Source organism: Vipera ursinii (assembly GCF_947247035.1).
Source record: "Vipera ursinii genome assembly, chromosome: 12".
Classification (NCBI taxonomy): Eukaryota; Metazoa; Chordata; class Lepidosauria; order Squamata; family Viperidae; genus Vipera; species Vipera ursinii.
Window position 1 is genome coordinate 9,926,297 of NC_139525.1, and position 23,170 is coordinate 9,949,466.

At 42.3% G+C, this 23,170-nt stretch overlaps 1 protein-coding gene across 1 annotated transcript in view; it reads right to left on the reverse strand.

Moving 5' to 3' along the window:
- Positions 1-23,170, reverse strand: part of DACH2 (dachshund family transcription factor 2) — a gene marked incomplete at both ends in the record, with an annotated part of 260,062 nt that overhangs the window by 40,124 nt on the left and 196,768 nt on the right. Inside the window, 4 exons of the mRNA XM_083372037.1 lie at positions 2,505-2,585; positions 4,770-4,905; positions 17,195-17,367; positions 21,348-21,503. Of these exons, the coding sequence (XP_083228163.1) occupies positions 2,505-2,585; positions 4,770-4,905; positions 17,195-17,367; positions 21,348-21,503 (546 nt within the window). The remainder of the gene's footprint in view (positions 1-2,504; positions 2,586-4,769; positions 4,906-17,194; positions 17,368-21,347; positions 21,504-23,170) is intronic.

Here is a 23,170-nt window from a genome sequence, read left to right on the forward strand (position 1 = left end):
CTTCCCAGGTCAACAGTAGGTTGTAAGCTGTTGTAGCCATTAAGCGGGAGTTACGTTAGGGAGGTTAATGTCAGACATGTAAGTTCAAATTCAGAAGATTTATTGCTCCTGCCTATTCGCAAGAATCTAGTCAACTAAGGGTGAGCATTAAATTGGCTCTAGGTAAGAGTTAATGGAATTCAAGAGGGGTTGGGCTTAGACCATTTGTGATCTCATAAGAACTCTAGGCTAAGTCCTCTCTTGACTCCATCCCCAGCTTCTGCCTCTTCTCCTACTGTTCCTTTCTGAGCTTCTTTCTCTATCCGTTATCTAGTTGCAGGCTCCTCCACCCATTATCTGACCATTCCCTAAGCAGCATCTCTTCTCCTGTCTTACAAAGATCACTCCTACATACCAGGTGTCGAGAAGCTTTGGACACATGAAGCTTATGCAAGGAAAGCAACTTTTCCAAGGATTTGCACAGCCCGGAGGAATTATAAAAAGGTAAAGGTAAAGGTTCCCCCGCACATGCGTGCTAGTCGTTTCCAACTCTAGGGGCCGGTGCTCATCTCCGTTTCAAAGCCGAAGAGCCAGCGCTTGTCCGAGGACGTCTCTGTGGTCATGTGGCCGGCATGACTAGACGCCAAAGGTGCACAGAACGCTGTTACCTTCCCACCGTAGGGGTCCCTATTTTTCTACTTGCATTTTTACGTGCTTTCGAACTGCTAGGTTGGCAGAAGCTGGGACGAGTAACAGGCGCTCACTCTGCTATGCGGCACTCGGGATCCGACCCGCCAAACTGCCGACCTTCTGATTGACAAGCTTAAGCATCCTAACCCAATGAGCCACCGCGTCCCTTTTGGAGGAATTGTAGTTCATGCAAAATAGCAAAATTCTCAACTTTTTCAATCTTGCCCTGAAAAGGACAGCGTGGTGGAACTTTATGGGAAGAGCGTTCTTTTACATGCCTAGGGACAAAATCGGCACCTCCACACATACAGCGTCTTGCAGAGAGGTCTACCAACGCTTAGCTACTCAAGGGTACTTTCCATGGATGATCTGTTGTGACCCTCTTCCAGGGCAAGTTCTGTAAATTATTTGGAGAGGTAGGGCTTTCAGCCCCACCCCACCCCTGAGCTTGACACTGGAACATGCTTTCAATAATTAAATCGATCTCACAAAAACTCCAAGTTACAGCAAAGCTGGCAGTTTACGGCTCAGAGAGCTATAAATCATTTTTAAAATCATGATGATATTACTGAAACCAGATGTGAAAACATATGTTTACCATGCCGGTGTAAACTGCTGATTTGCCATACTTAATAAACATCGATATTTTTGTGTTAACTACATATCCCCTCAATAATGAATTCCTAAATCCTTTGATGATAATAGTATCATCTTCTTCTTCTTCATCATCATCATCAATATTGGCCTTAATAGAGACAAAGTGGTAAAGCCTGTTTCTTCCTTTTATGATTCCAAGCCACCTTTGAAGCAAAGCAACAGAGGGGCTAAAAGGCACGTAATCAATCAACAAGCGCAAGCAATTGGATTGAAATTCAAAAATGCAAGAGGCCAGCTATAATTTAGGCAAATGCATTAATACAGTTAGTTCATTCTATTCACGTGAAACACAATCCATGGCAAATTAAAAATACAATCAGTGCAAACCCCAAGAAGCTCAGCAACGTACTGAAGCCGCAACCCCGACGTGATCACTCTTTCTTAAGTATTTCTGAACGGACAGATAATGTGATAAGATGATGTGTGAATTTAATTTTGCCAGAATGATTAGCGTCATTCTGTAGACTTAATCTGAATCAGCAAAATGGGATGTTACAGAAAGTCTGAGATATATAGTCAAGAACGCAACTGTCTGCCAACTCCTGGAGTTATAATCAAGTATGCATGATTTAAGGCCATCCTTAGGATGTATAATAACAGTGGGGTGTTTTTTCCCCTCACACATTCATACTATCGACTACAAAACAATTTACTAACAATTTTTTTAAAAAACCAGGTTCAATGGGGCTTCCTCACTGAATCTATGGAAGTCAAGGGGCTTCAGCAAAACCAGGGGGTGAATTCTGATACGGAGATCCAGCCAACCATTAAGTTACTGCCCACAGTTAATTGGGAGTCTGGTGGCCTCTAAAATAAATGCAGAAGAAAAATCAGCCAAAGAACCAAGTTTCTGAGCACAAAGTGAGTAACAAGCCGGACTTTGCCCACCCAATAAAATTCTACCAGACTATGCAGTGGGGACTTTTGAGAAAGTGAGATTATCCCTTTGTAGAAGAGGGGGGGAGGGTCTTGCTGCCTCCCCCCAATTATATGGCAAAAGGTGAATGCAAATATCACCCAATGCATTTTCCAAATTACATCACGCTGTAATCAGGAAATGGACCTTTTGAATTTAACATATGGATATAGAGCAGCCAAAAAACCCCCCAATAACAACAACCCCCCCCAATCTAAAAATCATTTTGGCATAAGCAAAAAAATAAATAAAATAGAATTACCTTTTTCCTTTGGGAGTTTTTTGGGGTTGGGTCCAGATTCTTGATCTACTGCTTCTCCTTCTCTAATATTGGACAACAGACCTAAAACAAAATTGAAGGTGGCAGGGAAGGGAAAGAAATAAGGATCAAATTATTTTTTTTAAAAAAAGAGTCTAATCAAACGTATACACCAGGGCTTTTCAACCAGTGGTACGGGTACCACTTGTGGTACATTGGCACCGGGCAGGTGGTACGTGACCATCCTGCAAAAGTGGTAGCAGAGGAGGGGAATGAGCTGAACCGGTAGCAGCACCCCACAAGCCTGAGCGAGAGACGGCTGGAGCTGCAGGGCTGTCAGGGCTCAGCGGAAGCGCCAGGATCAGCACCAGGCTCCAACTGGAGCTCGGTGCTAATCCTTGCGTTTCAGAGCCCAGAAGAAATGCCTATCAGCTGGAATGTTGCAGCATCTCCAGGGTCTTGTGATTTACATTCAGATGCTTGGCAACTGATTCATATTTATGACGGTCACAGTGTCCCAGGTTCATGTGAAGTGACCAAAACCTGCTGGAACCACCCAGCAAAGGGGGGAAATAAAAACCAAACACCGCCCCCACCCCACCTCCGCTGCCGATCCTCAACAGAAATGCTCACAACAATGAAAACCTCGGACAGGAGGAAGAGCGCCGCCGGGCAGGCAGGCAAGTGTCTTGCTCAGCTGTGACTGGGGGGGGCACTTTTTTCAGTGCCATTGTAACTTTGAACAGTCACTAAGCGAACTGTTGTAAGTCGAGGACTACCTGTACTTTGTCACTTTTTGCCTTTTTTTTGTCATCAACTTTTTGACACCTTGCTAGGTGACTGGTGGTACTCAGATGTTGCCATATCCTAAAAGTGGTACAATGGGTGAAAAGGTTGAAAAGCCCTGGTATACACCATAATGATTACAGTATTTTAAGCTCAAGACAATGGTATATTTGTCCACATTTCCTTCAGAGGAACTGCAATGTATATGTCACCTTTTGTCACAAGGGATGGCCATAGAGCCCAAATACCTCTCCAGAATTGACTTCAGTGAGAACACAGAAGTCTTGAAAAGGAATTTAAATGTCAGGTGATCTCACTTTCCCCTCTCCATTGACAGGATGGCTGTACTGACCATGCCATTGCAAGATAAATTAGGATATTTATTTATTTAGTTATTAACTATTTGTATGGCTTCCAATCTTGTTATTGTGACTCTGGGTGGCAGAAATTGTAGGTATTCTGTTCCCTTAACAGCACTTCGAAGTTACAAGTTCTCAAAAAGCGTTCTTTGAGGTGTAATCAGGCTTGAGATAACAATACAAAGAAAACCCCGAAGACAAGTTGTGTGCCTCCCCCCACTTAAAAGGTTAAAATAAGCTAATTAACCAGACTGATTCATCAACATTATTTAGGATGAAAAATGCCTTTAAATAAGGTAGAGAGTTTAAAAGAACAGGTGATTTCCTGCAATTCTTCTTGCTTAATACAGCCAGCGAGATGGTTAACAATCAGAGCTGATGGGTGTTAGCTCCAAAACCATCACCTGTCCTGTTGAGAGAACATTTTGAAAACAACAACAGCCCAACACCACCCAGAAAATTGTGGCATTTAAATATTTTAAAATATCTCTGTCATGGCCAAACGGTCTCTATTCCATTCTTCACCACCATTCTCATAATTCTATAATGTGGGGAGAGAAAGTAGCTAATTTCATTAACATTTATGAAACATCCTTTATTTAGGATGGAACTGCGATCTTGAGGGCGATACAGGTTGATCGGAATATTTTAGAAGCAGAACAGATCAGTTTCAAGCTTAAGATGCTTGCAAATCTTTTGAAAGAGACCATTTAGCACTCAGTGAGACACTGTGTGAAATTTCGTTCTCCAAAACCAAATATGAATAGTCTTACAAAGCACAAGGGAGGGAAAAAAGAAAGGTCCATTAAAATCTGAAACTTAAAAGATCTAAAACCTAAGAACTATGCCAAAAAACATCAGCATTAAAAATGTCAGGGAAATAAACATTTTCATCCCCTGCTAAGTCATAATGGATGGTTTCACCTTGACTCGCAATTTATTGCACAAGGTAGTCCTCCAGCATACCTAGGGTTTATTTCATTTCTCTTCCTTTCCTCCCCCTTACCCCCTGTCTCTAACAGTTTTCAGATATACGTTCACCGCCCTTGGTAATTCCTTTCTCCCATTTTCCACAGGGCTGTTCCCTAAATTCAAAACGGTCAACAGTTGAAACAGTACAAACCAATTCTATCTGATGTGTTGTCGACTTGGGATGGAGAACTTGAAACACTGCTGCTCTGGTGGGAAGAGGCATGACTGCCGGGCCGCTGGCCCTCTTCTACAGATGGAGCAGGCGAAGGGCTGTCTTGAATACGCTCCTTTAAAGAAAGAAGAAGGTTGGGTTCAAGCAAATTAATTGCATTTCTTTAGCGATTCCATTCAAAGGGGATCCAAGTGAATCTCTCTATTGACTTTCCAAACGAAACTGGGAAAAAATGGAATAGAATCAGAAGCCTTCATACCAGTTTATATATAACAACAACAGAATAACAGAGTTGGAAGAGATCTTGGAGGTCATCTAGTCCAACCCGCTGCTCAGGCAGGAAACCCTATACCATTTCAGACAAATGGTTGTCCAATCTCTTCTTAAAAACGTCTGGTGTTGGAGCATTCACAGCTTCTGGAGGCAGGTTGTTCCACTGATTAACTGTTCTGTCAGGAAATTTTCTCCTTAGTTCTAGGTTGCTTCTCTCCTTGATTAGCTTCAGCAAGTTGGACCCTTCCATGTGTTTCTCCCCAAACCAATCCAGAAGCTTGAATGGAATCAACGCAATTTGGATATCCACAGAGAAATGATCAGATTTTTTTGGGGGGAGGGGGGATATAAGATTGAGAGGAACTGCACATCTCCAGCACCCAAAAGTCATCCCTGCCAATCAACTTGAATGATCAGGCCACTTTCAGAACGTGCTATGATAATGCTAGAATAATAATCCATCGGAATGGCTTTGGCAGCAAATCCAAAAAAGAAATGAGGCAAGAGACAAGGAGAAGACAGTGAGGTGTGAGGACTACGTCTAGTCCTTTCTAACCTTGACCCTCTTTCATGCAAAGTTATTTTTCCCACGGAATGTTCCTCATTGCTAAGAGACAGAAGTTCATCTGGAGGATACCTAAGCTGGAGAAAGTAACTTGAATTTATCTTTCCGCAACTCTGCCAAAGACTTGTTCCAAATCTGCTATGGTTCACCTTTTAATGCATCAAAGAAGACTTGGCTTGGATTTCTAATTTCATCCAAAGCCATCTCCGGGTTCTGCTTTTAGGCCTACCTTGGAGTTTTGCACTCCCGAGCAAGGTTTTTCTAGGAGTCCTATTTTAAAGACCCTTTGAAGGTTGTGCAGAGAGTTTTATGACAAAGGGCCTTTATCAGAGTATGTGGTGTGGTCTGTTCTAAATGAATTGTGCAGAAAAACACTGCCTCAAATGTGTTTTTAATAGGATAGTTATTGGACATTCAATAGCAAGTGAACCTCAAAATCACAGAAGCGTATCTATTATGCAGTGGATAATCCTCAACGGACCTGCTTTCTTGACTAATTATCTCTTAGTTAATGAACATACAATAACTAATAAAACTTAAAAAGGGAAGCCTTTAATTGCTCTACTGTTAGCCTACTAATTAAAAATATTTGTTAAGCTTAAGCAGATAGTAATCTATTCTTAGCCTTTCAGGTTTAGTACTTCTTGAGGGAAACAAACCTCTGTCATTTTTCAGGAGGTGGGGAGGGGATAGCTGGAGACCTGAGAATTGTGTGGGGGAAAGAAAGAAAGGAACACTCAATAAAAGGTATTCCTGTTAGGAAATTGATCCCCGGATTAGTAGAGCTGAAGAGGAAATCGCGAAGGATTGCTGGTTCTTTGCCTCTTCGCCTCTAACATTTGAAAGCTCAGGCATCTGTTTTCGTGCAGGGTTATCACCAGCGAACACCTGGGGGCGGGTGAAAACTACTAGTAACCATGATCATAGCTTGCAGTTTTATTAAGACTGTGTGTCAGTAGGATCACATTTTGGTGAATGGGTAGATTTTTAAAAATGTATAGGTAAAGGTAAAGGTTCCCCTGCACATGCGTGCTAGTCGTTTCTGACTCTAGGGGCCGATGCTCATCTCCGTTTCAAAGCCGAAGAGCCAGTGCTTGTCCGAGGATGTCTCCGTGGTCATGTGGCCGGCATGACTAGACGCCAAAGACGCACGGAACGCTGTTACCTTCCCACCGGAGTGGTCCCTATTTTTCTACTTGCATTTTTATGTGCTTTCGAACTGCTAGGTTGGCAGAAGCTGGGACGAGTAACAGGTGCTCACTCTGCTACGTGGCACTCGGGATTCGACCCGCCAAACTGCCGATCTTCTGATCGATAAGCTCAGCGTCCTAACCCACTGAGCCACTGCGTCCCTTAAAAATGTATATAAAGACACAAATAGGAGTTACACCTTGTCAGCCTAATGAGATGACTCCACGTATAGATAAGGCTAGAGTAAAGAGAATTTTGCAAATCTGGCTGCATCCTTCCTTCTTCAATCGCGGGCAGTCAGTGTGAGTCTTTTTCTAGTACTTTTCTGCTTCTCTGGGCTTAATGCATGCTTCTTACTGTTGGTTTCCTAATACCTTTGGGATGGATGCCTTCTCCAAGTTCACCTCCATGGCTCCTTGCGTATCTTCAGATCTAAACCTGGCTAAAACGAATGACATCACACCTTTCCATCTAACGTGGGTATGGTGTTAACGTTTGCTAGCCCAGAAGTACCCCTGTCTTAGGTCTGAAGTCCTTTTTTTTACGTACAGAAAGAGAGCAAACTATGCACGCATAAAACAGCAATAGGTTTCCCAGGAAGGGATCCGGTCAACCTATCTAATGTACATTAGTCTTATTAGGAAAAGTGCGGGCGTGGTGGCCTAGCGGTGAAGTTGCTCACCTCCCATTCGGAAGGTTGAGTGTTCAATCCTAGGTAGTGGCAGATGTCTCTCTCCTAGGACGCAAAAAAAAAAAAAAAAAATCTGGTGTGAACTCAGCATAGGCGTCAGGAACGGCATCCGGACAGTAAACGCTTGGCTCCATCCAAATGTCCTGACCCTACCCCGAATTAAGGGATTACAGGGTTGTAAAAGGGAGTTAATCTTTTTAGGAATAGTTGTCTAACTAATAGTTGGTGACTAATAATTCTCCTGAAAGACATAATTCCCTTGTGCCACATCTTTCTTTTCAGGTACACAATAAAGCTGTACAACTAGTACATTTCAATCATTACTACATACTCTTATGATACACTTTAAATTAAACATAAGCTAAAGCAGGGGTCCCCAACCCCTGGTCCGTGGACCGGTACCAGGCCGCGGCATGCCAGCAACCGGTCCACACAGACAAACAAAGCCCCATCTGTGGGATGCAGACAGCACACAAACCAACACACTCTCCGGTCCATGGAAAAACCTTTCTCCATGGAACCGGTCCCTGGTGCCCAAAAGTTGGGGGACCTCTGAGCTAAAGGATTTGATAGTGAAGTCATGTCGGTAGATACCTGTATAATAAGCATCTTGGTTTTGCTTTTTTTTTACTGAGTGCGTATTATCACGCTAAGCCATTATACAAACTGCTGGGCATGAAGCCAGCATTGTGGTTTGTAAGCAGTATTTATGGCTTAGCTAATGTGCAATACCTGTCAACAGTGGTTTATTCAACAAATATTTGTAATCATGGCTCAGCCCAATGTGGGTACTGTCGTTTAGATGCTGCCCTACTATAGCAAGGTAATCCAGGGTACAAAATAACCTCCTCTTCAGCATGAAAGACAGTTGTGGCTATCTTTTGCTATAATGTATGCTAGTGGCCTCTTGCACATAAACAGATCCATTTTTCAGCAGTGTAATCAGTATGCTTCTATTAAGCTACTTAGCAGCAATGAGTTGTGGTTCATTAGGTAGCTACTGTTGTGTCTCCGTCTAGTTAAAATTTCACAGCGAGTTAATCTATTTTATTACAAATGAGAACACATGCAATCATGTTCCTGGCATTTTCCAAGCACAGGGTTAACAGTATTTGTAACAAATCAATGAGGCCATTGCAGTTGGAAAATGGCAAACCTGATAGGCTAAGCATCTTTGCCTGTTGATGACTTCATTTTTGTCATTTGTGGACTTTACAGCTCCCTGTCACTCTTTGTGTATATCTCAGTTCTCTTCTAAAATTAGCGGTTGTTCAGCTAGCTCCAGATATGTAACACACCTTCTGGGCAGCTGATTGTCATAGACCTGTGTGCACAGAGACATTAACACCAAAAACATTAAAAAGAAGGTTTTAATTCAGATTAAGCCAGCTTTGAAAAGGTTGTATTGTTACTGGGGCAGGGGCAAAATATTTAGATGATCTGAACAAAAACCACAATACAGATTTTCATTGCTCCTGAAGGACCGAAGAGTGCTTAAAATGCCATTATTGGTCCAGTATAGTCTGGACATCCAGAGCTTCAAAGGTCTGTATGTGGATGTACACCTGACCACTAACATAGATATTTACATCATTTTGGATTCATTTTGTAAGTTAGCCCCTTTGAAGTATATTGATTCAAAAATGGTTGTCTTATGATGCATCATTTTGTCTAACTGGGGGTTACAAACAATCTAACAGACATAAGAGTTTTAATAGTATATAAATCAAACTGGAAGGAATGCCCGCAAAAGAATCTATTCTTTAGGGGAAAAAACTCCCTGTGCTGGTATTTCTTTGGTATGAGCAGAATAGGTCGCCATCATTTGACTACGAGGGCACGAGTTAAGAAGACACAGTCGAACAAACGAAACCTTGGTTCTCTGAGAAGAAGTGGTTATAGAATAGGATGCACCCCTTAAACATAAACAGGTTCTCTTACTGCAGGGGCTTTCAAACTTGGCCCTTTATGACTTGTGGACTTCAACTCCCAGAATTTCCCAGCCAGTGTGCCTGGCTGAGGAATTCTGGGAGTTGAAGTCCACAAGACATAAAACGGCCAAGTCTGAAGACCCCTGTCTTACTGGGACCATCAAGGTGTAGTTGAATCTCTAGAGATGAGTGGAAATTGTCAACAGTCCACAGTCTTACCGACTTGAATAGTCCGTGGCGCTGTCCAAGGTGCTACTTTTTTGGATGTGCATTAAACTGTTCCATAAAGTTGCTTAATAATGCATAGCTCTTATTAGATGTTTTTGGACTACACATTTTTAAATCCCTCACTGTTATCTATACTGAATGGAAGGCTAGGTGTTTATGTTGATATAGCAATAGCAATAGATCTTAGATTTATATACCGCTTCACAGCCCTCTCTAAGCAGTTTACAGAGTCAGCACATTGCCCACAACAATCTGGATCCTCATTTTACTGACCTTGGAAGGATGGAAAGCTGATTCAACCTTAAGCCCCATCAAGATCGAACTCCAGACTGTGGACAAGTTAGCCTGCAATACCACAGTCTAACCACCACACCACCAGGGCTCATTGTTTAAGTTGTCATTTTGTTGTATTCACTTTAAGCCACTGAGAGTTTACTGAATGCAGTGAGATGGCTCAGTGGTTAATCATGCTGAGCTTGTCAGTTAGAAAGCTGACAGCCTGGGTTTGAGACCCGAGAGTCACGCAAAGGGGTGAGTTCCCAATCCTTGCTTCAGGTCCTGCCCATCTAGCAATTCAAAAGCATGCAAATGCAAGTAGATAAATAGGTACCATTTCGGTGGGAAGGTAACGAGATACCGTGCGCCTTTTCCCCCCCCAATTAAAAACCTTTAATTTGGGGAACTAAGTTTTGGAAATGAAAAAGTGATAAGCAGCCAAACTGCATTTGTGCAATTTTATACCCTTCTTTCCAGTGACTTGTCAGTCAAGCTGAAAAATCAAAACTAATGCAAGTCAGAAATGTTACCTTGAAGTACATAGTTTTCTTATCTGAAAAGGCCAAGTGGCAACAACAGCATTGTACAATTATTGGGCTTTATAGCAACTTGCAAACAATAAATCATTAACTTATTCCCATAGTTCTGTGCAGTAAATTTACATGTAGGATAATTACAATTTGCTGCTTTCCATATTCCATACTGGCCACATGACCACAAAAATTGTCTTTGGACAAGACTGGCTCCCTTGGCCAAGAAACAAGGATTATTATTATATTTATTATATTTATATTTTTATACCGCCCTTCTCCCGAAGGACTCAGGGCAGTATACAGGGCAATAAATACAAAACAGTATATAAAAGTTAAAAGCGATTAAATAAATGCCCAAGGTTAAAACAGTAATTAAGACGTATTAAAACCCCAACCCTAACCCATCAGACCAGGTCGGATTGCTCGAATAAATAAGTTTTTAGATCCCGCCGGAAGGAGCGAAGGTCGGGGGCCATCCGGAGCTCAACCGGCAAGCGGTTCCATAGGTCTGGCGCGCCCACAGAGAACGCCCTCCCCCTGGGGACCACCAATCGGCATTCTTTGATTGGAGGCACCCTGAGGAGGCCCTCTCTGTGGGAGCGCACTGGACGGAGGGAGGTTGACGCCGGCCGCAGGTGTTGCCGTAGGTAATCCGGACCCATGCCATGTAGGGCTTTGTAAGTCATTACTGCTCTAGAGGCAGATACGATTGGGCAGGGAAAACTTTACCTTTACTAAATTCAATAAACCAGCTGACTGTGCTCCAGATATTTTGCATTACTGTTCTCAGTTCCCAATGTATTGGATCCAAAACATCAGAAGCATACCATTTTTATTCATCATAGTTCAAAATTGGCCCACCTCCCATTCACAGTAATCAACGCTGCCAACCTTACAGCAGATTTTTTTCCCCTTCTCTTTTGTGTGTCTATGCACAGGTTACCTAGTGTTGGCACAATCCATTTGACCTTTGTCCTTCAGATGTGATATTTCACAGTATCGATCTGCAAACATTCAGAGCAATTGTGACCTACTGGCTTGCCTTGTTTATTTTTATTTGCACTGCAGTTATAATTACTTGCCCAAATGTTAATCTATTAATGAGTTCCTAAAGGACTTAATGGCATTTCTCTGCCAACAGGAATGTTTTTCAGTTCTTTCTGGAATATTGGAAATTATATTCACCCAGTTTGTTTCCATGCTTCTTCTACTTTGCAATCAGACGGATAGGCTGCAGGGCAGGGCATTAAAATTCCTAATGAAAAAAAGGAAGCAGAAAACTACAGAGGAAATGTGCCAGTCCAGGATTTGGTCTGAGGGTCAAAAGCGAACCACAAAACTTCTGATTTTATGGGGGAAAAGAGTGAGCAAGGAAACTGTCCTAACACATTTTTTATTTATCTCATGGACGAGATGGCATCATGACTGTTCAGTTCTTTTGACCATCTCAAGATGGACTTCTCAAAGGGAATTGAAAATATATGATAGTTCTTTTTAGCAAACTTCTTCATGAAGATAAGCCACCCAAAGCTGAGATGAAGAGAAATCAAGTCAAATCAAATTGAGCAATAAATATTGTATATTTGCTCAATATTCACAGGCTTAATATTGCTCAGTATTGTTGGCTCAGTATTCACAGGCATAGCCTACAACTTTGTATTTAGTAGGATGTATAAAGCTAATGTGTGCAGGGATCATTTTCTATTCTAAATTGACAATCAGCCATGTAGGGAGAGGGACAAATAATTGGTTCATTTTTTTCCAAGTATCATTTAATCCAATCAGCAAAAAGGTTTCCCATTATTTGCTACGTTCTGAACTGGGGAGGAGACTAAACACAGGATCACTTACATGTACAATATGCTGAACTGTGGCCCATCCAGAGAGTCTTTTATAGAAATTGACACATATACGGTATTTTATGTGTCTTGAAAAATTAACTCTACTTTCAGCATCAATTAGTCTTTAATACCAGCTGCTCACTTACTAATTTCCCTTTCTCACCATTTCTCACCAAGTTGTTAACTGCCACCTGCTCAAATAAACAACAACAGCAAAGCAAGTTAACAGAACATAAGATGATCCTGATAAACAGTCAATCACAAACAAAATACAAATAATTCCTGATCACTACTTTACAATATTCAGACGCTTACTGTGTTATTAGGGAAACGGGGAACACGTCAGTCAATCCATGAATATACACAAAAAAAATGCAGAAGAACTGGAATAGGCTATATATCGGGAGTGTCCAACCTTGACAACTTTTAAGGTTTGCGGATTTCAATTCCCAGAATTCCCCAGTTAGCCAAGCTGACTGTGGAATTCTGGGAGTTGAAGTCCACAAGTCTTAAAATTGCCAAGACTGGACAGCCCTGATATATATGGTTCCTTAAATACTGCTGGCAGGAAAATCCCATCATCAGCTGGCCAGGCTGAAGGATGGGAGCCGTAGTCCAAATAACGTCTGCCTAGTTCTGAATTGGCAGTCACTACCTGTTGTGAAAAGACACTGACTAAGCTGAAGAAAAAAAAAGAACTCGTTTCATTATCATCTTCCAGTTTCCATCTCAAAAAAGGGAGGCACTTCTCTACAAACTTTCTATTCTCCATTCACTTTAATTAAAACACAACACAAACAATGAAATATGAAAAGGAGAGGTCAATTTCCTCAAGAAATTCTAGCCTTTAAAGTTGGCCATAAAATATTTCCGAACAAAAATCATACAGCCCAAAATAGGGCGAAGGGTTTTGAATTCGCAGCTGAGACTCAGAAGTGGGGGGGGGGGAGAGAAACACCCCTCCGAATTCTTTTGCACCTGGCTTAAGCTATAAAGTAATTGGTTTAGGTTGGGCTTTGCACCTGGTGTGAAGCCCACCCAGAGCGTTTCCTAAACCAGACTTCCGAGGGTCAGCAAGCTGGGCAAATCGAAGTGTGTTCAGTAAACTTGAGCGAACCAAACCATGGGTCAGCTTACTGTGTAAATCCTGTCTGGAAATCCATTGGAAAGACCTCCCCCCAACCCCACCCCCCCTTTTGCCCAGAAGAAAAGAGGACGATGGGTTCCAACTCTTCAGTACTGTAGTTGGTTGAAACGCAGAACAATCTAGGTTCACTCTAGATACGGCTGTATCTTTTAGTAAATTAAAATCAATCTCTTCCATCGCCTCACATGGACAGGGAAAAAAAAAAAGAAAATCCTGCAGAGGCCAGACAGTGTTTGCAACACTGGACAACCAGAACAGTGGTCCAAGTTAGCAAAAGCAAACTCCCTACATCAGACATGTCAAACACAAGGCCCGGGGGCCGGATCCGGCCTGCGAAGTGGTTTCATGTGGCCCGCGAAGCCATCCTGGAAACAGTGAGGGAACGGCCCCCTCTGCCTTGGCCCTGGCCCAGAGGCCCTCCTTCTGCCAGAGACCCTCAGATCTGTCCCACTCCTGCCCAGACCCCCATAGGCACCCTTGATGCCAACGATGTAGAGCTGGCCACGCCCACCCAGTAGGCCATACGCACTCTAGCCACGCCCACCCAGTAGGCCACGCCCACCCAGGCCACACCCACCTGGCCCCTTGAGGGCAACCGCAATGCTGATGCGGCCCTCAATGAAATTGAGTTTGACACCCCTGCCCTACATCCTTGAAGAGAAAAAATTCCACAACTCCGTTTCAAAGGGGAACTCAGCCTTCTCTGAAAGGCAGGAGTAGAACTGTGTTCTAGAAGCACTACCTTCCATGCCAGACCATCTAGTTGGGTAACTTCTTCTAGAACAGGACAAAAACGCCCTACATTTTTTTCCTCTCAACCAACAGCGCCTTTTCTCTCCATCTAAAGGTAAGGTAAAGGTTCCCCCGCACATGCGTGCTAGTCGTTTCCGACTCTAGGGGCCGGTGCTCATCTCCGTTTCAAAGCCGAAGAGCCAGCGCTGTCCGAGGACGTCTCCGTGGTCATGTGGCCGGCATGACTAGACGCCAAAGGCGCATGGAAGGCTGTTACCTTCCCACCAGAGTGGTCCCTATTTTTCTACTTGCATTTTTACGTGCTTTCGAACTGCTAGGTTGGCAGAAGCTGGGATGAGTAACAGTCGCTCACTCTGTTACGCGGCACTTGGGATTCGACCCACCAAACTGCCGACCTTCTGATCGACAAGCTCAGCGTCATAACCCACTGAGCCACCGCGTCCCTTAGTCTCTCCATCTAGCTCACTGCAATCTCCTTTCCATGACAAAAACAGTCCTTTTTTTCTGATGCCATGTCTGACTGATTCAATGACATTCCCAGGGCTAAAAGGCAGACGTGCTATTTCCAGTCTCTGTTAGAACTATATTTATTATTAAATAGAAGGGCTAACGGCTGAGCCAATAACAAAAGGCTAACAGACCACTGAGCTAATAATATGACCAGGTTATTTTCACAGAAAAGGAATGAAGAGTGGCAAACAAATAGAGGAAAAAAATGGAAACTTACTTATGAAAAGAGTGGTTTTGTATGTCCCAGAAAGAACCGCTGAGTTTTTTTTTAAGCAGGGCGTTAAACTTGTCATCTTAAACCTTGCAAAGATAAGGCTTAATCCCTCTCCCCAATTCCCATAAAATACCAAAAAGAGACTAGCGGTTTAGTTTATTGTTTAGCCAAAAAAAAAACATGTCATTTCTAGAGGTGTGGAAGAGGGGAAGGTTCAACCTTGATCAAGACCATTAATTTCAACTGTTTGGTTTTTTTAAAAAAATAAAAAAAATCAGCTTTTCCCCAAAGCAGGCCATTCTTTTTAACCATTCCATCCACTTTAGATTTTTGTAAAATAAACCCACCTGACGTTTTGTTTAAAATTCTGATCTTGCGGATAAATCCCAGCGAACCAGATTCAAACAGTGAGAAAGTTTTCTCAGCGGGACTGTAAATCCCTGAAGGCAGAGATTTATAACAGAATTTTTGACAGCATCCTTAACTATGGAAGTGGTAGTAGGAGCTGCTAATCACATTAAGTTACATTATAGATGGCAAGGAAGACTTTTGCAACCGGGCTACCGTGGCTTTGCTTAATTTATAGTGTTCTTGTTCGGAGGAAATCAAATTTCATAGTTATGACATTTCTTTCCAGAGTACTAAATGTTAACTTTGCTGAGCAGGCACCTTTTGAGAGACAGGTGGAGGGGATGCTGCAGAGAGGAGATGGAGATAGACAGCTTCGTTCTGGATGGCGAATGTGATTGATGGGGTAGAGGACGAAATCATTTCATTCAAAGAGTTTCAAGGAGCCGAGATCTTCTGGTGGCAGAGAAGCAGGTCGGTGAAAGCTTTATAGAAAGGGCTTTGAAAGGTAAATGGCCGAATGAAGATATTCATGGAAAGGTTCTGCCTGGGTGCCATCAGACAAAGCTCTGATGCTCTGGTGGAGTCTGTGGGAATGCTTGGTTTGCATTCCTTTATTGCTGGTCTGAGGGATCATCGTTTTCACTTCCAAAACTGGCTGGATCAGCCTTTCCCAATGTGAGCATCTGGAGTTCTCAGCAGTGAGGAATGCTGGGATTTGAAGGTCTCATACCTGGAGGCATCCATGCCAGGAAAGTTAGGAAAGAGGGCATGATAGAACCACTAGGTCATGAGACCCAACAGGTCCCATGAAGTTTGGAAGGCAGCCACCCTCCAGAACAACACTCTCCCTGAGATCCACACAACCCCAAATTTGTTGTTCTTCCAGAGGGGTTAAAACACCTGGGTCTTCTCACAGGGAGTGTTGTATGCAAACTCCCTACTTTGTGAAGTTCTCTGTTGTTGATTGTTGTGGTTTCCTCCTTGATGTGTCCATTTCTGTTCTTGTTCATAACATACGATATTCATTTTTATATGATGGAGTCAACCACATTCCAATCCCTCCTAACATGAGAGAAAGGAACCTCTAATATCAGGAAGACATAAAATACATAAAGGAGCCTGGGGAGGGGCGTCAAGAGAGGAATCAGCCTGGAGTATTTTATTCCCGCAAACAATTTAAGTTCAACCCCTCTTGAATTCCATTGATTCTTCTTTAGTGCCAATTCAGTGCTAATTGTTAGTTGACTAGTTTCTTGTGTATGCATGTGAGCAATAAATCTTCCTAACTGGACCTTAATATTGTGGAACATGTGTGGTCCTGTTTCTTCACGTCTGAGAGTAATCTCACTAAATTAGTGCTGGATAAGAGTTAACAGAATTTATCTGTAAACAGGATCTACGACGAGGCAATTAGAAAAGAAGCTTTATATTGATGTGGTTATTATTTGCAGAAACATGAGGAAAATGTAAATATTTAATTGTCATTTATTCACATAAGAAGAACTGTATTAAGGCTGGCAAAAGAGAACATTACTGGAAGAAGAGAAAATCAAGCAAAGCCATTATATGGACTATAGAATTATAGAAATTAATTGTTATTGACTGTTTTTTAAATACTAACCCAGACAACACCCTCTTTACCAAATATTAAGGTGATTATGTTAAAAATCAATAAAACATTTAAAAAAAAAAGAATTAACAGAAATCAATGGGAGATGGACGTGGACTTCATTGCTCTTTTGACTTCACCCTTCAGGCTTTGCCTCTTCTCCTACAATATACAATATATATTTCTCCAGCTGGCTTTTTTGAGCGCAGGAAGAAAGGTGCTTAAGTGAAACGTTACTTCCTGCGGAAGTGACATCATCTAACCCACTACCAACTATGTTCAGAGCCTTACCTTTATGACTGATGCTCCGGCTCTTGAAAGTGGGCTATGCATCTGCGCTGCTGCAGCCATGTTGGCAATAGTGTTGAGGTGGTTCATTTGATTCATGGCCATCGCGACAGAAGCAGGAGGTAGGCCAACCGGAAGAAGAGGATGGGGCATCATCATAAATGGCAGATCTATCCCTGAAACGTGAAAAGAGCAGGCCATAAATAATTTAAAAGCAGTGATTTTCCAGGGGTTTTCACCCGTGAAAGAGGGTGAAGGTTCAATGGAATGAGCCAGTTAGGACCGTAGTGAGCGTGAAATATTTTCTATGTTTTCCAGTTAAAATTTAGCTTCAAGAATAAGAATGCTAAATTTGTATTAATACATAGAAGAAAAATAAGGTAATTTTTTTTAATACACAGAAATAAACCGGGGGGTGGTGGTGTTATCTCCCCGGATTGAAATTAGATACATATAATTGAAGGTCACATTAACAACGAAGACACTTCTCTATCCATGCAACCTGCCACAAGGAAGAATTAATCTCGGTTTTTCATTGTTTGCTCGAGTTTTCTGATCGTTTCAAACGCCTAATAGAAATATTGTAATTGGCATCTTTCAAAAGACCCTTGCGACTTGACTTGATAAGACTCAAAAGATTCAGTGTGAAGATGGATGACTTGATGGCTTGACTTCTGGCAAGCAAAGTCAATCGGGAAAGCTGGATTCCTTTAAAAGACCGCATGATTCACTTGATAACTTCAGGGATTTGCTTAACAACCATGGCAAAGAGGACTCATTTAACAACTGCCTGGCCAAACAGGGGACGATCTGCTCCCAATCGTGGTCATCAGTTGAGGAATACTTATTTTTGGAAGACAATACGACGCAAGATGAGACGCTGGGAAAATCCTTGCATCTACATCTACGTTTGTTTTTACACAATACACCAAGAGCTGTGATGGGTTTGGGAAGAATGTGTGCGGTATCTCTCGTTTCGTTCACTTCACCCAGCCCACGTCAACTGCTAATGGCAGTCTTTGTCCACCCATTAACTCTTCCCCTGCAGTCTCGTAATCTTTCCTTCTACCCTGTAGAGTTTTTAGTGCTTCCAGACACCATCTGTCTGAACTGGGTTGCTCATCTCTTGACAATCCGATTGACATGCAAACAACATGCAAATGACAAACAGAATGTAACAACCCTTCCTTGTTTCAAGGGACAATATATCAAAAAAGGTTTACAAAAGGGGGGGGAGGAGGAAAGAGAAGAAAAATGTGCCTGCCTTCTGCAGATCAGGAACTATTATTTCTTATTCGATAAACACTCCGATCACAAAATGGAAGACAACTGACAAAGCAGCAGCAGCAGCAACAACAGCAATAAAATGATATACAGCAGATTGGGCAGTGGTTTCTGCTGCGCGAGACAATACTGACAAGTGCACCAAACAGATATAAGCAAGTATGCATGTATGTATGCATGGTGCAGTGGTTAGAATGCAGTATTGCAGGCAAACTCTGCCCACTGCCAGGAGTTCGATCCTAACTGGCTCAAGGTTGACTCAGCCTTCCATCCATTCAAGGTCGGTAAAATGAGGACCCAGATTGTTGGGGGCGCTAAACTGACACTGTAAACCACTTAGAGAAGGGCTGTAAAGCACTGTGAAGCGGTATATAAGTCTAAGTGTTATTGCTATTTATTTACTAAACTTACATGTTGCCCACCTCACCCATGGCGACTCTAAGCAGCGTATGCTCATTCAATAAAAATGCCACGTAAAACATTACAATTACATTTTTAAAAAATAAAAACATTAACAATCACAGTAACAATAAAGTTAGCTTTTATAATGCAAGGCGTCTAAAAGGAAAGAGCTGGCTATCCCTAACCACATATGGACAACTGGACAAAGTGTTAATGTGAGCGCCACTGTGAAATGCTAAAAAGCTCCCTAGAAATCTGGAATGTTCATTCCATGATGAGCATCACAATGATGGTCTCAAAAATATATGCATTGAGAACAAGCTGTAACCACCTGTCTTCACAGGTAAGGCGGTTTCAAGTTAAGATGACAGAATGCACATCTTATTCCTCACACATTTCATTGGCCGCCATTATTTCACAACATTTTTCCTATCTCCCCTGGCACTCTTGGGTACATTCTTCTTGTTTGTAAAATATATTATTTTCGATGTTGGGGAATGGGCAAGAGGGAGGGGAAAGAGGAAACTCTTATTTTTTCAGTGATGATGATCCATTCAACAAGGCTGGGAAGAATGAATAAAGGATCCCGTCTAAGTTCACCACTTCCAATTTTATAAACAATTGGAAATTCCATCAGACATAATTGTGATCTTTCATTGTTTTGGGTAAACACAAGACACAAGAAGGAAAGAAAGGGGACTATTCATAATCAGCTAAGTTCAGTAGTAAATGTTTGCACTGATTTTCCATTAAGGAACATCACAGCCCAATGTAGGTGACACTAAAATAACGGAATAACAGAGTTGGTAGGGACCTTGGAGGTCTTCTAGTCCAACACCCTGCTCAAGCAGGAGATCCAATTTCATTCCAAACAAATGGCTGTCAAGTCTCTTCCTGAAAACCTTCAGTGATGGAGCACCCACAACTTCTGGTGGCAAGCCGTTCCACTAATTAATTGCTCTCACTATCAGGAAATTTCTCCATATTTCTAGGTTGGATTTCTCCTTGATTAGTTTCCATCCATTGCTTCTTGCCCTGCTCTCAGGTGCTTTGGACAATAGGTTGATTCACCTAATTAATTGTTCTCACCGACAGGAAATTTCTCCTTAATTCTAGATTGCATCTCTCTTTGATAAGTTTCCATTAGCATATACTGCACAAAAACAAAACAACCCCCCCCCCTAAATTCCAAATGTAAATGCATGGGGAGAAGAGAGAAGACGGAGAAAAAAGATTGAATACTAGAATAAATTTTTAAAATGGGATTGAAATGACTGGCTTTTAATGACCTCATTGCCCCACAGAGATTAGGACATCACTAGAGAACTGCCTGTTGAATGCCAACATCTCAGTGGCTCCATTAACGCAACATGCTTAGCTGGTTCCCAAATTAACCGATCTGTTGGATTAGCACAATACATTAACTACCAAATAATTCTGAAATAACCAAATGGGTTGCATTAATGAAGTGTGGGAAGCAACCCACTTCCCCAAAGTTTAACATGACTCACTGTTAACCAGGGTAAAGACAGCTACCAAGAAGTTACTCAAAAGATGCTTCCAACAATCTTAGTAAATCCTGAGATAAACGGAGGTGATTCACACTCCCCAAACCAGGTGCTAAGCAAAACTAAGACTTCGAGTCCCCTTCCTTGTACTGCCTGAGGTCTTCCAGAAAAAGGATAATTGAAAAAAAGGGGGGGTCATGTATAGAAAGGAGAAGCTTGGACATCTCATATTTCCAAATATACCATCTCATCAGGCCCTCTAGAAGCCAACAATTTACCAATCCACACTTTCACAAGAAAAGTGTGGAAAGAAAATATATGCAAGTCATTAATAGTTTTTTTTATTTTTATTCTACTTTTCTTACTTTTATAAATAGCTCAAGCTGGAAAATGTAACTCCTATTTCCTCTTCCTATTCTCCCTACATCAGCAACCCTCTGAATTGGTTGGGCTGAGAGAGAGTGACCAGCCCAGTCACCTAATTGGTTTTCATGTCTAAAGTAGGACTAGAACTCACAGTCTCCTGGTGATAGGCCCTAAGTCACTCACTCGGGTTTCATGTCTTAGGCTTGACTAGAACTCACCATCTCCTGGTTGACTGGCCCGAAGTTGCCCAACAAGCTTTCATACCTAAGGCAGAACTAGAACTCACTGTCTCCTGGTTTCTAGCCTTGTGCCTTAATCACTAGACCATATTGTTCCATTTCCAGCTTTCTTCACATATTCTGTTTAAGGTGGGGCAATCAATAGTTCTGCCTCCCCCACTAGGTGAAAAAATATAGTACTCAGGTTATTTGGGCACCTGGCAAGACTATTCCATGTCCCTCATCCTTTTCTTGGCGGTGAAATGAAATTAGAAATGGCAGCTAAAGAGAGTATCTCCCTCTGCTTAAGGGCAGGGCCGGCCCCAGGACATTTCTGAACACACCAAGATGCTGGGATGTTTGTGTTTGCATACGTACTGTTTGTGAGCAGATGGTTCTGCTGCAAAGGACTAAGTGGATGGGCGCTCGCCAAATTGGCCTGCCCCGACAGTGCCGCGTGGCTAATCCCGTGATGAGATCCTGTCGGGATCGGTGACTGAAGCTTCTCTTTATCCCACGAGGATTCACTTCCACCTTAAAAAACAAAACAAAGCAGCATACAGAACATTGATTGTTCCCCTCTTTTAAAGAAAGCTAGTTGAACCTGCCACAACGTACGCCTCTAAATAGAAACAATCCCTGGCGCCATCTGTTGAGAAAGGTGTAGCTTATTAGCGATTAAGTGTATTGCTGTATTGCAAAGCCAGAACTGAGAATCGTGCACCACAATCCTTAAGTTCAACTTTTCCCTCCCTTAACTGCCTCTCACTGCCCACCCCCATTTAACCAATCACGTTCAGGTAAGATGTTTTCACAACAGTCAGTCCAAGCATAGTTTTGGTATGTGGCTCCCTTCTCTTTCCAGCTGGGTAAGCTTGAGGCAGCATCTCGAGGAGATACAGCACTTACTTTTGTTTCCCCAAGCATTCCCCCTTTCATTCTCCCTCCCCACAGTTCATGGCGGTCTGTCACCACATAGCAGGAAAGCACAAGCAAGCATACGATGGCAGCTGACATATGTGGGGTTTTCTGACAATTTTTCCCCCTCTCACCTGGTAGAATCATGAGACTGTTTCTCCCATTTCTTTATTTTGTTTTTACTGAAGTAAAGATGACCCACCCCAAATCGGATCTCAGGGATCCCCAAACTCTTCAAGTCTTCAACCCCTTCCTGAAGATTGTTCATCGACCCCAAATGTTGATTCAGTGAAAATAATTTAATAAATAAGGTAAAGGTAAAGGTTCCCCCGCACATGCGTGCTAGTCGTTTCCGACTCTAGGGGCCGGTGCTCATCTCCGTTTCAAAACCGAAGAGCCAGCGCTTGTCCGAAGACGTCTCCGTGGTCATGTGGCCGCATGACTAGACGCCAAAGGCGCACGGAACGCTGTTACCTTCCCAGCGTAGTGGTCCCTATTTTTCTACTTGCATTTTTACGTGCTTTCGGACTGCTAGGTTGGCAGAAGCTGGGACGAGTAACAGGCGCTCACTCTGCTACGCGGCACTCGGGATTCGACTACATACTTAACTAACACTACTTTGATCTGAAAAAACAAAAGTGAAAGATTATGATGTAAACCGGACTCGGTGGTCCCAATGGTTATTAAGAAATCATGGAGGACAATTAAAAAATCTGTTCATTGACAAAATTTTCACCAGTCCATTACAAAAGGCCACATTGCTTGGATCAGCATATTTACTGCACCGATACATTACAACATCACAATGACGATGAAGGCCAACATCAGCTGAAGAACCGGCAGCTGTTATTTCACATTGTTGTGAACAGATTAATAACAACAACAACAACAACCATAATGGAACACCCATCAACCTTTGGGGGTGAACACTGACCACTTTGGATATGTAGTCCACCTGAATTGGAACACTGACCACCGAGACATGGAAATTATTAATAAAACAAGGCAATTAACCAGAATAAAACACAAAGGAAAAATCATAAGACATAACCAATATGAGAATAATGTACATTTAAAGCTACTGATCAATATGCTGATGATAGTCCGCTGTACATCTCAGCCTGGTCACCACGTGTCTAGCCAAAGGAACAATCTGGATCTAAGCAGCTAGCCCCAGTACTTACATGATGTCCAATCAGGAGCTCTGGTTTGTAACTCCTTTCAACTGTAATTAATTTGCAAACCTCCTAATTGTGTGGAAAGAGCCTGCTGTGTTATTTACA